Source organism: Carassius gibelio, chromosome A4, assembly GCF_023724105.1.
Source record: "Carassius gibelio isolate Cgi1373 ecotype wild population from Czech Republic chromosome A4, carGib1.2-hapl.c, whole genome shotgun sequence".
Taxonomy (NCBI): domain Eukaryota; kingdom Metazoa; phylum Chordata; class Actinopteri; order Cypriniformes; family Cyprinidae; genus Carassius; species Carassius gibelio.
The window spans coordinates 26,280,255-26,296,122 of NC_068374.1; the positions used below are offsets into that span (position 1 = coordinate 26,280,255).

Here is a 15,868-nt window from a genome sequence, read left to right on the forward strand (position 1 = left end):
CAGTGGATATAGAAAATATTCTGTTTGTGTTACATCTTTCATTTTGATGTTATATGCTGCACTGAGTAAATACAGCTGGAAAATACAGCCTTAATTTCAGGCTGCAAAGCAACAAAATGTGTTTCATATATATACATACATATATACATACAGGCGCATCTCAATAAATTAGAATGTTGTGGAAAAGTTAATTTATTCCAGTAATTCAACTTAAATTGTGAAACTTGTGTATCGAATAAATTAAATGCACACAGACTGAAGTAGTTTAAGTCTTTGGTTCATTTAATTGTGAAGATTTTGTCTCATTTAACAAAAACCCATCAATTCACTCTCAATAAATTAGAATATAGTGACATGCCAATCAGCTAATCAACTCAAAACACCTGCAAAGCTTTCCTAAACCTTCAGAATGGTCTCTCAGTTTGGTTCACAATCATTGGGAACACTGCTGTTCTGTCAGTTGTCCATAAGACAGTACACCCTTCACAAGGACGGTAAGCCACAAACATTCATCGCCAAAGAAGCTGGCTGTTCAGAGTGCTGTATCCAAGCATGTTAAGAGAAAGTTTAGTGGAAGGAAAAAGTGTGGAAGAAAAAGATGCACAACCAACAGAGAGAACCAGAGCCTTATGAGGATTGTCAAGCAAAATTGATTCAAGAATTTGAGTGAACTTCAAAAAGAATGGACTGAGGCTGGGATCAAGGCATACAGACGTGTCAAGGAATTTGGCTACAGTTGTCGTATTCCTCTTGTTAAGCTATTCCTGAACCAGATGTCAGAGGCAACTTACCTGGGCTAAGAAGAAGAATTTGACTGTTGTCCAGTGGCTAAACGTCTTCATTTCAGATGAGAGAAAGTTTTGTATTTCATTTGGAAACCAAGGTCCTAGAGTCTGGAGGAAGGGTGGAGAAGCTCATAGCCCAAGTTGCTTGAAGTCCAGTGTTAAGTTACTACAGTGTTTTTTGAAAGTCACTGCACCCAATAAATCTTGGAGCACTTCATGCTTCCTTCTGCTGACCAGCTTTAGGAAGATGCTGTAATGCAGATGATCTGAAGCCCACTGTCAAAGAAAGCCCTTCCACTCAGCAGTGCCACAAACTGATCACCTCCATACCACGCTGAATTGAGGAAGTAATTAAAGCAAAGGGAACCCCTACCAAGTATTGGGTATGTACAGTAAATGAACATAATTTCCAGAAGGCCAACAATTCACAAAAAAAAAAATTTCTTTACTTTTTTTATTGGTCTTATGAAGTATTTTAATTTGTATATATCATGATATTGAAATTTAGTTAAAAAGAAGTGGTCATAATACAGTATAACAGGTTAAATAACTTTTTTCTTATAACAAAAATAACTGAACATTTAAATACATCAAAGAAATAAATATATATATATATAGTTAAAAGTTTTAGACAGATTAAAGTGCAAAAGAACTATAAAGACCAATCTGTATCACTTTATAATAAGACCTCATTAGTTAACCTTAGTTAATGCATTAACATTCACAATGAGCAATAGCTACATTTGCTACAGAAGTTATTAATCTTTGTTAAAAAATACAAGTCTTAGTTCATGTTAGCTCATTAAATAACACAGCTGCAACTTTCACAACATTAAATATTGTAATACCTGAAATTAATGAATGTTCAGAAGAATTTTTCATTGGCAGTTTATGTTAACTAATGAATTAACTAATGTTAACTAATGAAGCCCTAATGTAAAGTGTCAATGAACAATAAATATTCAAAAAACTTTTACAATATCTAGGGCATGTTCTAGTCCAGATTAAAATGAGGAAAAAAAAGTTTGAAAATAAATAGCATAAGTATTTGGCGCTGTGATGAACACATGAATACTTAAATCTGAAGGGCTATTTAAAATTATTGAAATATGTTTTAGAAAGTGGCACAGCTGCTTTATTTATGGGGTTTCCAGGGTCACTGCTGCATTTTCTGCAGTTTAGCACCATCTGCTGTCAGATGTCTACACACACACACACACACACACACACACACACACACACACATATATATATATATAGGCCTAATCTTTATCTTTAATTCTTAACCAGTAAATCAAGTATGACTGGAAAAGCCATGTACATTCATTTATTGAAATGAGAGGTATCCCTGAAGAGCGTTCACCACTTAAAATTGTATTTATTTATGTCTTATTTATTTATATTTGTGGTTTTTATTTATTGTGTCAGTGATAGAGTTTATATATTGTGATTTAATTTTATTTCATTTATTATAATTTTAATTAGTTTTAGCCCACTGGAGCCTGGGCGCTGCAGCATAAATGGCTGCCCACTGCTCCGGGTGTGTGTACACGGTGTGTGTGTTCACTGCTGTGTGTGTGCACTTTGGATGGGTTAAATGCAGAGCACGAATTCTGAGTATGGGTCACCATACTTGGCTGTATGTCACGTCATTTTAATGGATCATTCACCACACCAAAACAGAGGCACTAGCAATACATAGGATGAACCAACAGAGGGCGATATTGCAATATGCTGCTTTGATAACTAAACCTAAACAAGGCTATTCAAAGCGTGCTATATCACAGCAAAAATCACAATAAAATAATCAATAACAGCTATATTATTACTATAAGCAGTAGAAAATGAATGTCTAATTTGTGTGAATGGTAGAAAAAATCAGATTATTACTGTATATATATATATATATATATATATATATATATATATATATATATATGGCATTTTGTTTAATGAAAACTTAATTTGCTTTTATCTCACCATCGTGAGCATGAACAAACAGTTTTACATATTTATTGTAATTATTGTGAAACAAATCAGACATGGACAGGAAACAAAGCAGCTGGTAGTCTAAATATTTTTTATAGACAATCTGATGCAATGATATTCCTAAAATCGTATTTGATCTGTCTATGACAATATTTGCTTATTTATCATCACAACATTTAAAAGACACGGCTTACATCAATGCACGCTCCATCTCAAGTAAACAGTTGGGGTGAAAGGTTTGCTAGGTTTCGATTGGCTGAGTGTGATCAGCTGAAGCGCTGCGTCAGTCAGTCAGCTCCTGAAAGAAAGCTGTTACAACTCACGACCACAGCAGCTAACGCTCTTCAAACCTAAACATTTCTACACAGACCGCTCTCCGAGGCTCACTGAACGAAATCTTAGCAATCAGCTTTCATTAAAACGGCGCTTTGGTTTATTTCATTCGCCTGAGGACGCTGGATATGGAGCTGGTCGGGTCTGTATAGGAGACTCGGACAAAGCGGATCAGCTCGAGCTGAGATGAGCGCGAATATGAGCGGCTCTGGGTCAGCGCCCTGCCGCTTCGCACATTACTTCGTTATATGCGGAATAGACAACGAAACGGGTCTAGAGCCCGATGCTCTGGCAGGTAAGACTAGGTCATGTGTATTAGACATTATAGCTTGATTTGTAAACGCTCTTGCAGCAGGTATAATAAACACGAGCTGGCGTGCATGCACTGATTTTCTTATAAGCCAGGCTGCTTGAATCCCATTATCCTCTGAATATTAGGCTTTCAAATACATTTGGTGTGTTAATATACTTGGTTGGGAACAGCAGGCTCGGATTTGACAATATAGTATCGGAAATTAGAGAATTGCACTGATTTTTTGAGACATGATGGGACAAGAGAATTGTATTGGATTAATAGCCTATGTTTAACATGTTCAGAGGTTTCACCGGAGTTTGTGTTCAATCTTCAGTTTTCTTATAAAATTTGTGTTTTTCCTAGCATATAACCACTCAATTAATCAGAAGATACAAAATAATAATAATAATGTGCCACATTCTTTATAGCTGACAAATGTAATTCAATGTACTGAGACCGCAAGGTGGTTTCATATTGAATTTTCACCACATTAAATCAGACAAGGCTTGCTGAAAAAATAAAAATATAATTTTTTACTTCTCACACATTTATTAAATGCAGAAGCCATTTTGTTTTTCTGATGTTGCTGGCTGCTAGAAGATGAGGAAAAGTATCTAAAATCCCAAATATTACATTTTGTGTGACAGGGCTGACATTTGTTGGTTCTGACAGAAAATATGAGCAAAATTACTTTCAATTATGAAAGAAAAAGTCTGTTTAACCTTATTTAACAGCACAGATATATCATGATATTTAATTTAGGTACAGATTTATGTAGAGATAGATAGACCGATGGATGTACAGTAGATGATACTGAATGATTATAGAGAAGTCAATTTATTACCAGATTAACTAAATTAAGAAAAGAATGTGAAATCAATTTATGTTCCCGATCACCCAATGGTCTTTGAAACCCGCTGTCTCTGTTAAAGAAGGGTTCAGATCAATTCTGTTTTTAAAGATGAAGTCATCAGCATTGAGCCTCAAAGAATCAATAAAAACAATCATCATCATCATCCTCGTCTATTGATTGATTGTCTGCATAATTTTGAATGTTTGAAATTGGTGTCAGATCTTGGCCTGGTATCTGTTTATATGGCATTCTGTGGGAGCATCTGATGTAGCTTTACATGAATGAATAGAGAGATCACTAGGGGGAGAAAGGTAGAACCGACAGGTTCGAGGACTCAAGAAATAATATATATACTGTGTTTATATATACTGTGTGTTTTTTATATATATTTAAAGGATTCATTATATATACTATATATACACACCCTATTTATGTAAACTTGTGTTTTTGAGAGATGGTGGTTGGTTGGTTTGATTGACATTATCATATTGGTCTCATAACAAACATTCATCTTATAGGTTATTGAACTTGAAAGGGTTTAAAAGATATCTCAATGTACTGCAGCTCAATGTGCCACATGTTCGCTTGCATTGAGCAATCAGTGCTGGCCAGCTCACGTGGCTGTCACTACTGATCATTTTGATTTCAATCACTCGTACTGTGATTGGTATCAACAGATGACTCTCAGACGTCTTGATCTGCTTGGCTTGTATATGATATTATGTAGGTTGTGCTGTGGTGTTTTTGGCACCATGAGTGCTGTGTTTGCACTTATTGTCTCATGCGATATGCACATTTCTTGTAACCTGATTTGAAAGCACAAAAGCTTTTGCCAAGAGCATAAGTGTTATTGTTAGAGAAAACACGGCTTCCAAAAACAAGTACTTGTAATCCCAGCAGCCAGTCTGTGTGCTCTTACCCTGTTTTTTTCCCCCCAATCTTTGTCTGGCCTTGTTTTAACAGATGTTCTGATTGCTCAACCTTTTTAAGGCCTGGCACAGTTCAACAGCCCCTTTCACACTGCACGTCGGACCCGCAATATTCCCGTAACATTGCCTGGTCGCCTTCTGTGTGAAAGCAACCACGTCCCGGAATTGATTACCGAATCGAACCCGGGTCGGGGACATAGTAACATTGCGGTAATCGATCCGGAACGAGCGCTGTGTGAACAAAAGCCAGATCTAATTCGGTATCGAAGTGATGACGCGCGTTATCGCGCGACTTTTTTACCGGTTGTTTTGAAGGAAGATCAACATTCGCGACGAAAACATATGTGCAAACTGTAATGAAGCAGAGATCAGTTAGTTCCTCACTTTCCGCGCTGATGCAGAGATCGTTTGCTTGCTTCAGTTAAAGTATAACGTGCCAAGCTTTGTCGACTCGTACATTACACGTCACGCGCTGATGTCACGTGTCGTTACGGGATCTTCAAGGGTTGTGTGTGAAAGCACGCACATATACCGGGTCATCACTGGCAGTGTGAAAGTGCCAAATCTAGTGACCAGGGAACAATTACAGGAACACTTTACCCCTGTATTTGCCGGAATGGCAGTGTGAAAGGGGCTTAGTGAACTGTGCCGAGAGCTAAGCTGCATGTGCGTGATGCTCCCGTGGATTAGATGTGTTGCTTTAAACTGAGAGAGTGCAGAGCAGGCCATGTGGGAGCAATTTCAAATTCTGTACTATTTTGTGGGTATATTTATATAAAAAACACTTAAAACTAAAGTGTTTTAAATCATACCAACATAATAATGTACATTTTATATATTTTTAGATTTTCTAAAAGGTTACATTTAGCAGTTGTATTGTTTTTAAAGATTACGCCTAGGTTTTAATGCTTAAAATATTAGATGATGGCATTATTATTATAAATGTAAAACAGAAAGAGGTTATGCACAGTTTAATATCCAAAGTTGACATATTATATATATATATATATATATATATATAAGACGCGAGAAACTGAGACCATATTATTTTAGTATCATTCAAATACTATTATGTAATTTAGTCATCGTTTAAATATTCTTTTATTTATATATATTTTTCATTTTATGTTAATTTTGTTTCAAATTTGTATTATAAAAAAAAAACTTTTTCTGCTTAGTTTTTTCATTTCAGTTTTAAGTAAATTTAGAATGCCAACTTCAATTGAGGCTATTTTCGAGGGGTGCATGATAAATATCGGCCGATAACTAATGCGCATCTCGTCATTAAAGCCGGTTATCCATGTTCACTATCAGCATGAAATCACACACCTGATTGAATTTACCGCTGATTAGAAAACCGGCTTCACTGCTGTGATGTGCATTAATTATCGGCCGATATTCATCGTGCACCCCTATAATTTTCATTTAAGCTGTTCATTTAATATGTATTTTATTTCATTTCATTAGATCTAATTTCCTCTAAAGATAATTATTTGGAATAGTTTTACCACACAATTGAGACACACCTATTGACTTCGGATTAGACACCTTGGAGCCTTGGCAACAGCATCTTAAAATCATCGTAGCACCACTCAAGCATATCTAAATATCTGATTTGCAATAATTGTTCAGAGAAAATGGTAAACTTTTCACTGTGAGTCTGGTCTGGTTTCCCAGATAAAGTTCATCATGATTAAACCGTTTGAGCTTGATTTAATTTACCAGCGTGTCTGTCCAGTGTCACGAGGGCTTAGATCTTATCAGCTCCCCGGGTTGCTCTGATAAGCCATGTGAACTCGCACTGTGTGTAGCATTGTGAGATGCTTAATGTGAGATACATGAGATACATTGTTGAGGATTATCCTACTGTTCTTGTTCGATCAATGTTGAGTGTTTTGAAAAGCCCACTCGCCCCTCCCCATAGCACCTGGATTCTCTGCTGGCCTAATTTCTAAAGGTTAGATTTGGTTGCACCTCCTGCGAGTACATGAGAACACTCATTTGTAATTCAAACCATTTGAAGATGGAAAGAGTGAGAGATGGTATCCCTGATATATTCCTGGCCCTGTTTCCTCCCTTCCATTGTTCAAAACACACATTTCCTGTTGGATACCTCCGTGTGTTTCTGCATGACTGAATGCACTGCCGTCCAATCCCAGAGGAGCCCTGTGCTCATATGACCGATCTCCCCATTCCCTGGGCTTGTCTGCGTAATCATCACTGCTGGTTGCCCTTTCACTGGATTGTCTGTGTACTGTCTGTTTCTTGTTTTAATTTAAGAGGTTGTTTTGACTGCGTCAAGGTTAATTGAAGTGATCTTTTGTCACATAAATGCACTGTGGCCCTTCGATTGGTGTCATTTTGAGTTGCCATGCCTACTTTCCTTGATGGCGGAGACTTGTTAATGAGGTGGTTGTGCTCCACTCTGATTACTGCATTTGCCATTGTTTGAGTCAGCTTGTCATCCTCTGTGAAGCCAAATTATAGAAGACCGTTTCCACCTCACAATATTAAAAGAATGTTATTGCATCTTTATGTCTTGCAGCATAAGTGGTTTTATTTCTCGTAATTGCAAATTACATCTCGTTAGTTTCTTTTATTTGCACCTTTATACTGTATCTCACAGTGTGACCTTCAAGGTGACCTGGAGGTTTCTCATAATTTCAACTTTTTTTTCTTGCGATGCAACTATCTCTCGCAATGTGACTTATCTCCTGTAAGTGTAACTTTATATCTCTTAAGGTAACTTTTGTTTTTTGTAGATGAGACTTTGTCATGCAAGGCGACTTTTTATTACTTGTGCATATTTCTCATAATTGCATTTTTGTCTTGTAATTGGAACTTTATACTTTGCAATTCAACTTTGTTTCTCCTATTTGTGCATGGTTACATTATTTCTTGTAATTGCAACTTTTTATGTATCACGATGCAACTTTGTTTCTCCTAATTGTGCATGGTGACTTTATTTCTCATAACTGCAACTTTATATCTCATGATGTGACTTATCACGCAAAGTGACTTTATGACCGTGCATCTTTTCATATCACAGAGTGACTTTATTTCTTATAGTTTATGACTTTTTATCTCATACTTCAGCTTCATGTCTTCATATATATATATATATATATATATATATATATATATATATATATATATATATATATATATATATATATATATATATATATATATATATATATATATACAACAATGCTGCACTACTGGCCGTCTTTCATGTCTTTTCCTCGGTTTATTTACTCTGTCTCTCTCCCCTCTTGCTCAACTCTGGTTGCTTTCAGTTTCTTAGAGGGCTTGTCAAACACTTTCTAGGCACATATTCCAGGCCTAAGGATGACATGTATGTCCTCTGAGTGGGATAAAAATAAAGCTTGTAAATGGGCCTCTTGTGAGAAGAGGATTGCTACATGTCAGAAAGAAATTGCTTTGCTTGGAGTTCCCTCAGTATTTGTTGCATTGTGATTTTGAACAAAAATAACCAGTGAAAATGAAAACGTGAAACAAGATTTGAATCACACACGTCTTGCACATGCACACATCTTTAAGCGCTGCACTTTTATCATGATTTCAGTTCCCTACAAAACGTGCCATGCCTACAGACCTTTATCTCATCTGGTTTCTTACATGATGTGCCATGCATCAACAAAATGGGTTTTCCTGTTTTGGCAGTGGAAGATATTTCAATCTTTGATGTACAAGCCTGTCTCCATCATTCACACCTCTACTTAAAGAGGGTATATGTCTCTTGAATTACCTTAATTTACTGAGGATTTTACACCTTGAAGGGTCATTAACAGTGAATCGACAGTGTCTGGTCCCCTTCAGACCTGTTGATTTGGAGTGGTGCTTTTTCCTGTATCCTCTCCATTTAACTTTTATAGAGGTCCCTGTTGAGTACATTTAAGTGTTTGCTTCATTTTTCAATGGAATTGATTTTATATCCAATATCCATGAAGACCGATATATAATTCTATAATATTGGCCGATATCCTGGTTTTGATATATTTATATCTGTTTGAATCTCCATCACATGAACATCAGCTCTGGTGACAGACTGGGCCATTTCGTAGTGATACAAGTCTTCAAATATATATATATTGTACCTGCTGAAGCTGGCGAGGATCGAGGTCTCGTAAAAAAGCTACTTCTAGTTCAGCCCAGACAAGACTTCCATATCCAGGGCGTCAAGAGGTGTATTGTTACAATGGCTGCATGACGTGTCTCCGTTCATTGTTTCTTAATGACGCTGGCCAGCTCGTATTGTGACTGCAGGCAGAGACACAAGGCACTAGTGGACAGCCATAAAGGGCACTGGTTCCTGGACCATCTGTCTGTGAGCACCAGTGTGGGTGTGTGGACAAAGGCCATGCTAATGTCGCAACACTTCCAAATGACTTTTTTTCCCGAATAAGCCTGAATTGGGGAAAAACGGTTCGAATGCTAGTACTGTGTAGGTGAACCTTTCCTCTTCCGTCCCTTTTTTCAATTCTTTGTCCACGCTTGGGGTATTTTCTCAATGTTTTATCATCTCAATATGCCTACTTTTCAGGTTCTAATGTTTTATCTGCTCTTTAATCATACATTATTTAGAAAAAAAGTCATTTACTCTCCCCAGGACGTTTTAGACTGCTTATTAAGATCAGAGATGGTGGGAGAGGGTCTGTAAGCCTGTTAGTGTAATCTACTCAGAGACTGACTCGGTACTTAATTTCAAGTGCTGTTTAATGCCAACACAAGACTCATATTTTTACAACTTGTCCTGTAATTACCTGTATCATTATCTTAGCCTGTAATTGCACTGTGTAAAAATATTTTAGTGGTGACATTTACAATATTTTCTAGATGCATTGACATTTGTCTTACTTAGTTTTTTATTTGAAGATGCTTTGTTTACTTTGCTTTGTCACTGGACTCCTGCAGCAGGCGCGACAACTGAAAACACAGAATGGAGTTTAATTTATATGGACTCTGAATGAGCCAAGTGGAATGGATTTGAGGAAGCAGCAGCGTGCAAGTCAAGGCTGTAGCTAAAACATGGAATGGAGTTTAGTTTAGTTGGGTATTCCTCAAGTGGAGTAGATTTGACTGTTGGTGCTCTGAAAAGTAAGAGATGGTAAAAGGGAGTGGGTCCAATATCATTGGTCTTAAAAAGAGGGTGGGTCTTGTCCCATCCACGTACAGTGATTCCGATGCTCATGCATGTTTCATATATGGTATAGTTATGTCAGTCAAGTACGTTTAAAGGCTTTAGGGGGTGATATCTTTTGGGTGAATATCATAAGTATCATTGCTTTAGATGAGAGCTGTTTAAAGCACTCCGCATAGAAGCTTGTATAGTGCCAAATAGGCAATATGTCATCTTTTTGAGTTATGTCACGGGTGCAAAATCCAGTTACATAACATCTTTACTACGTGGCCTTCATCCTAATAGATTACAACTGAGGTAGGGCCATTCAGAAGCCTTCATCTTATGAATGTTTTTGTGTGTGTGGACTGCAGAGCAAAATGGATGGTGTGCAGCTTTTAAAGTACAAGCTTGGTTTTTTTATTATATAAATGCTTTGGTTTAATAGTCAGAGTAGATGGATGCAGCTCTGGATATGTGATGTCTCTGGTTGTTTTGGATTTCTCCACTTCATAGGTATCGTTGCAAATATTACATGGGCTGAAATGCAGATCTAGGGTCTCAAACTGTTCAGAAAGGTTGTTCAATTTGAATCCGCTTCACTATGTGTGTGAGGACGAATGAGACCATGAAACGGTCATGTTGACTTTGTTCATTGACTAAGTTCCAGCTCATCGCTAACCTGTGCCCCCAGATAAGATTTATCAAACACCATGTGATCGTTTGATTTCTGCTAAGTGTGATTCATATGCTTCTTTAGCTCAAATTTGTATGTTAAATATGAAGGCTCATTTGATAGTTTAGCTTTTTAAACGGTAGTGTTTTATAGTAATTATACAGTTTTACACTTTTAGATCTCAGTATTATCATCCTATTATACACTGTGCTTTAGAAGTTTAGTACACAAGGATGTATGTAGTAGCATTTTTGTTTCTAAATCGTCTGAATGAGATCACAATAATTGTCTGTTAGTCCGATTTCACAAAAACCAGACTGATATGATTTTAGTCAGATGTAGAAACTTTAAAGTGAACGTAATCACACAAATTGTTTCGTTCTCAGTGAACTCTGCTTTTTTTGTTATTTGTGCGTATTTTAATGATTGTTTTCTGTTATAAGACTCTTTTCTTAAGAAAACATTGATATAATCTCATTAATTAACTTAAAGATGAAAAACTCTCGTTTTGTGCTGCTTGTTCCATCCTTTCACTTGCTTTCAACTCGTATCAAGCAAAATTTCGATACCTAACCATGCAAGTGAATGTTTCTCTTGCTTAACTCTATGATGCAGTAAGATCTCAAGCCAGGACTTGTTGTGGATTTACAGCTGTGCTATAGATGTGTCATGAGTCTGACAGTGGAGCTGTGCTCACTGCCCAAACCCAGCGAGAAGGAAAATGACCCCAATGTTTCGTGCTTACAATGTGCTCGCTCAGCATTTAAAACACACACACAAATACATCGCTAGAGCTCAGTTACGTAACACTGTTGAGGATGGACAAAGTCTCTCTGTGCCGTCCCTTGCTTTTTCTCGGTCTTCCATCAGCACTTTGAAAATGAATGGTGCTCCGAGCAAGGCCAGTGATTTTGATCTCTGAAGCTCAATATCACAAATCCAATACTCTTATCCGCTGCAGCCAGGGGTTAATGGAGAAAAAGGTCTGTTTTCATGGACTATTGAAAAATGCTGCGTCGGTGATTTTGATTATAATATGCAGTACACACAATATGGAACTTGATTAGCATATTGGCACTGGAAGATGCAGAAATACCATGGAACAAAAAAACATGGTGTGGTCCTTTTTTGTAGGAGTTAAAGTAGCAGACTTGCATCTTTGGAAATGTGTGATATGGGTTAATTAAGTGAGGAAGACTTTGGCAGGTTCTGGATTTAACAGATTGCAGAGGTAGTTATGATCTTGGGTGAGTTCAAAGAGTGTTTGATTCCCGTTCAGCCAGCAGTGAGGTTTGTTCGAAACTCACAGGCTGAGTCATCCTGAAAATACAGTTCATAACAGTGCACACGCAGCAGTCGCTTCCTGTGTGGGTGAATCTCAAGAACTGCATGTCTGGCTTGTTTTTCTCTCTAAAATATGTATATTTTTTTAGAGCTGTCAAATGATTAAATTTTTTAATCAAATTAATTCTGAATTTTCAGTGGATTAATCAGGATTAATCACTATTTGCAATTACACCTGAATCGTAACCATTTTTTTTTTCTGAAATGCATACCAAAAGATAAATAACAGGACACAGATACATAATTTTCATGTATTGATCAATCAATATGTGGTTCTTTTTTTCTGAATTTCAAAAGTTTAACATTTACTTAGATCAAATTTACCTGAGCACTATATCAATCCATGCCATTTAACTACAGATAGTGTAAGAGTTTTAGGTGAACCAGTGGTTAAATATAGCCACATATCTATGAAATTATGCATAGAGAAACTGTGAATGAACTCAGAAACACAAACATGCGCCCTCTGCACTCTTGTTTTTGGGAGTTGTTCATTAGCTCTGCCACAATACTTTAGGATCGATATTTTCACATTCTGAAGGCTTCAGGTGCCAGTAAAACCAAGTAAAAATGCATATGCTTTCCCAAACAGCTGTAATTTTCGCTGCATTGCATGTAGGCGTTCTGCGCATGCGCAGTGTGAAACACAGGACGCTATAACAGGAAGAAGCTCCAGCGTATCAACTACCAAAGTCGTCTCTGTTTATCGAGCTTGGAATGAATGTATTTGAGAGTAACTGGGGTAAAACCTTAAGCTTCTTCGGTGTTTTCGTCGCGCCGTTCGCCGCAGTTTTTTACTATCTTGAGAATTCAGAGATCGACAAGACTTTCCTGACCTGAATAATTTGTCACACTGCGCATGCGTGAAATGCGTTAAAAAATTTGACGTAATTAACGACAAACAACTAATTAACATCGTTAACGCGCTATTTTTGACAGCCCTAATATTTTTTTTATTAAAAAATAAATAAACCTATTCTTAGAACTATTTATTTATTTATTGCATTTTAAAGTTGTTTACATCACATGACATTTAAGTATATGACTTATCTAATGTGGTGTTTTTATTTTTTTATTTTTTTTGGAAATGTATTTATTTATTTGTATATTTATTTACTTTTAGTTTTTTATAGGAATGCACGATATTGGATTTTGGACGATATTCGATATGCCGATATTTTCTAAATAATTTTGGCCGATGCCGATACCGATATCGATATATATACAAATATATACTGATAAATTTAAACTTTAATTTTACTGAAGAGAAATCCATGTATCTCTTTTGTACTGATTCTACCATAAATTTATTATTTTACAAATGTAGACAGACATTCACATCTGAAAAACAGGTCAATTATTTCACTTGGAGAATATCGGTTTGGCTCATCGGCAGAAATATTCATATCGATACCGATGTTGTGCCGATATTATCGTGCATCCCTAGTTTTTTACCCAGAAAGTAGTGGGATATGGATGCAAATTTATTATTATTATTATTATTATTATTATTATTATTATTGAAGGAGAAAGGGTAATTATTTCTTGTCTTATATATTCATATTTTTTATGTAAAAAATGTGCCTTTTTTTTTATAGACCCCAACAATTTTTTGACAGGGTTTGGGATTTTCAAAAGTGTCTATTAAATGTCTTATGTCTAAGAAATGGATGGAACTTGCATCCAGCATTGATGATCCAGACTATTTGAGGCCAAATCGAAGATGACTTGCTAGCCAGGCATTGAAGGCTGCGTGTGTGTGTGTGTGTGTGTGTGTGTGTGTGTGTGTGTGTGTGTGTGGGTTGCAGATTTAGATATTTTCTAACCTCGTTGTGTTCCTTAAACACCCACCAATAAGATTCTTTGAGGGCTTTCAGGTCATGCACAACGTGATGTCTCCGTCCCAGAAGAGACTGTGTCCTACAGTCAAGCTGCTCACCAAAGTAGAGGCTGTGAAACATGTCTCACTTCACCTCCATCACTGCTCAGCCTGCAAAATAACACACACGCTGTCTGTGTCTGCAAAGCCACTGCACTTTGGATTCAGTCATGCATCCATTTTGTTTGCTTCTCCATTTCTCTGTTTGGTTTGACATTTTTGCTTTCTGTTTGTCTGTTCATGTGTTTGCCATCTCAGCTTTGTACCTATGGCTAGAGGCCGATCGTCAGGGCAGGGACCCAGAAGCCGTGGCAGCAGGTAAACATGAACTCCCTCACTGCTAAGCTTCCCTAAATTCATCCATTTTTCTTTCCAGTCCTTCGTTCTTTTGGCCCTGATTACACCTGGTATTAAGATCCACCTCAAATGATCTGATCTCAAGGGGTAAGGCAAGAGGGATTGCTGTTTAAACCTCATGTTTATATGCTTCCCAAATGTATCCCCTGTGTCTACTACTATGGATTTTGAGGGGAGGGCCTCTGATTCTGTGACAATGCTTACTGCATCAGTGCATTACTGCATAATGGATAACGCACAAAAAAGTGAAAACAATTACCAACAACTAAGTACCTCTACCAAATATTAAACTAGTCACAATCTCAAAATTAATATCCACATTTCATGGTGTACATTTTAATACTGTGACTTAAATTCACTTGTAATTAAAATTTGTTTAATTTTTTTAAGATTTCAGTTCGAATATATTATTTAATATTATTTTATTGAAGTATTTGATTAAATGTATATATTTTTTTTTAATGATTTGGAAATGTAACTTCAGTTTTTACCCAATATTTTTAAACATTTTTTAATTTTAATATTTCATTATTATTATTTTATTATTAAATTATATAATGTTAAATGGTTGATTAATAGTATTTTTATATAATTTAGAATAAATATAAGTTTAATATTTGAATATTTTAATTTTAATAGTTAAATATTATAAAATTTTAAAGTTATAGAATGTTTCATATTTATCATTCAAATGTGTAAATAAAACAAATTTTAAGGTTGCTGCAGTTCTGTGCAAATATATGTATGCACTTTTTTGGTTGTGTGGTAAAGCCTGAGATTATATAAATATTAATGTAAATATAAAATATAAATGTATGCAAATGTGGTGGATGTGTCCACTTGACTTGTGTCCACTTGACTTGATTGGACATATTAAAAACTCAATGTGAATTGCAAGCTACTTTGTTTCTTTAATTGGATGAATTTCTGAGGGAGGGCTGTTCAGTTATGAAAAATGTGCGGGACTTTCATTATATCCATCAAGGATGAATATCAGAATGAAGCAAGACAGAAAACATTGTTTTCATTTAGCTTTCAGTCCTACTTCCTCTCTTTTTTTCCTGGTTAATGGGGGTCTATTGCCCCAGCTTGTTGTTTTAAATCAGTTTCTGTTCTGTTGCAACACTCACTGTCTCTTACTCCCTCCTTGTCTTCCTGCTATCCCTTGTTTGCTTCATTCTCTCTGTTTCTCACATGTCTGCCTGGGGCCTCAGACTCTCTGTGATATAAAGGGCTTTAGTAGATTTCTCCTCCTCCCTGTCCCTTCCTGTTAGTCCATGCCTAG

General features: G+C 36.4%; 1 protein-coding gene across 5 annotated transcripts in view; it reads left to right on the forward strand.

Moving 5' to 3' along the window:
- Nucleotides 1-2,966: 2,966 nt before the first annotated feature.
- LOC127975106 (DENN domain-containing protein 5B) overlaps nt 2,967-15,868 on the forward strand; it is a 35,712-nt gene continuing 22,810 nt past the window's right edge. For 2 of the 5 annotated variants that reach the window (XM_052578918.1, XM_052578926.1), the window contains exon 1: nt 3,007-3,402. In XM_052578918.1, the coding sequence (XP_052434878.1) occupies nt 3,294-3,402 (109 nt within the window). In that variant the 5' untranslated portion in view covers nt 3,007-3,293. Of the gene's footprint in view, nt 3,403-14,484; nt 14,545-15,868 lie in introns of all 5 variants that reach the window. The other 3 variants (XM_052578900.1, XM_052578909.1, XM_052578933.1) reach the window with 3 other exon arrangements.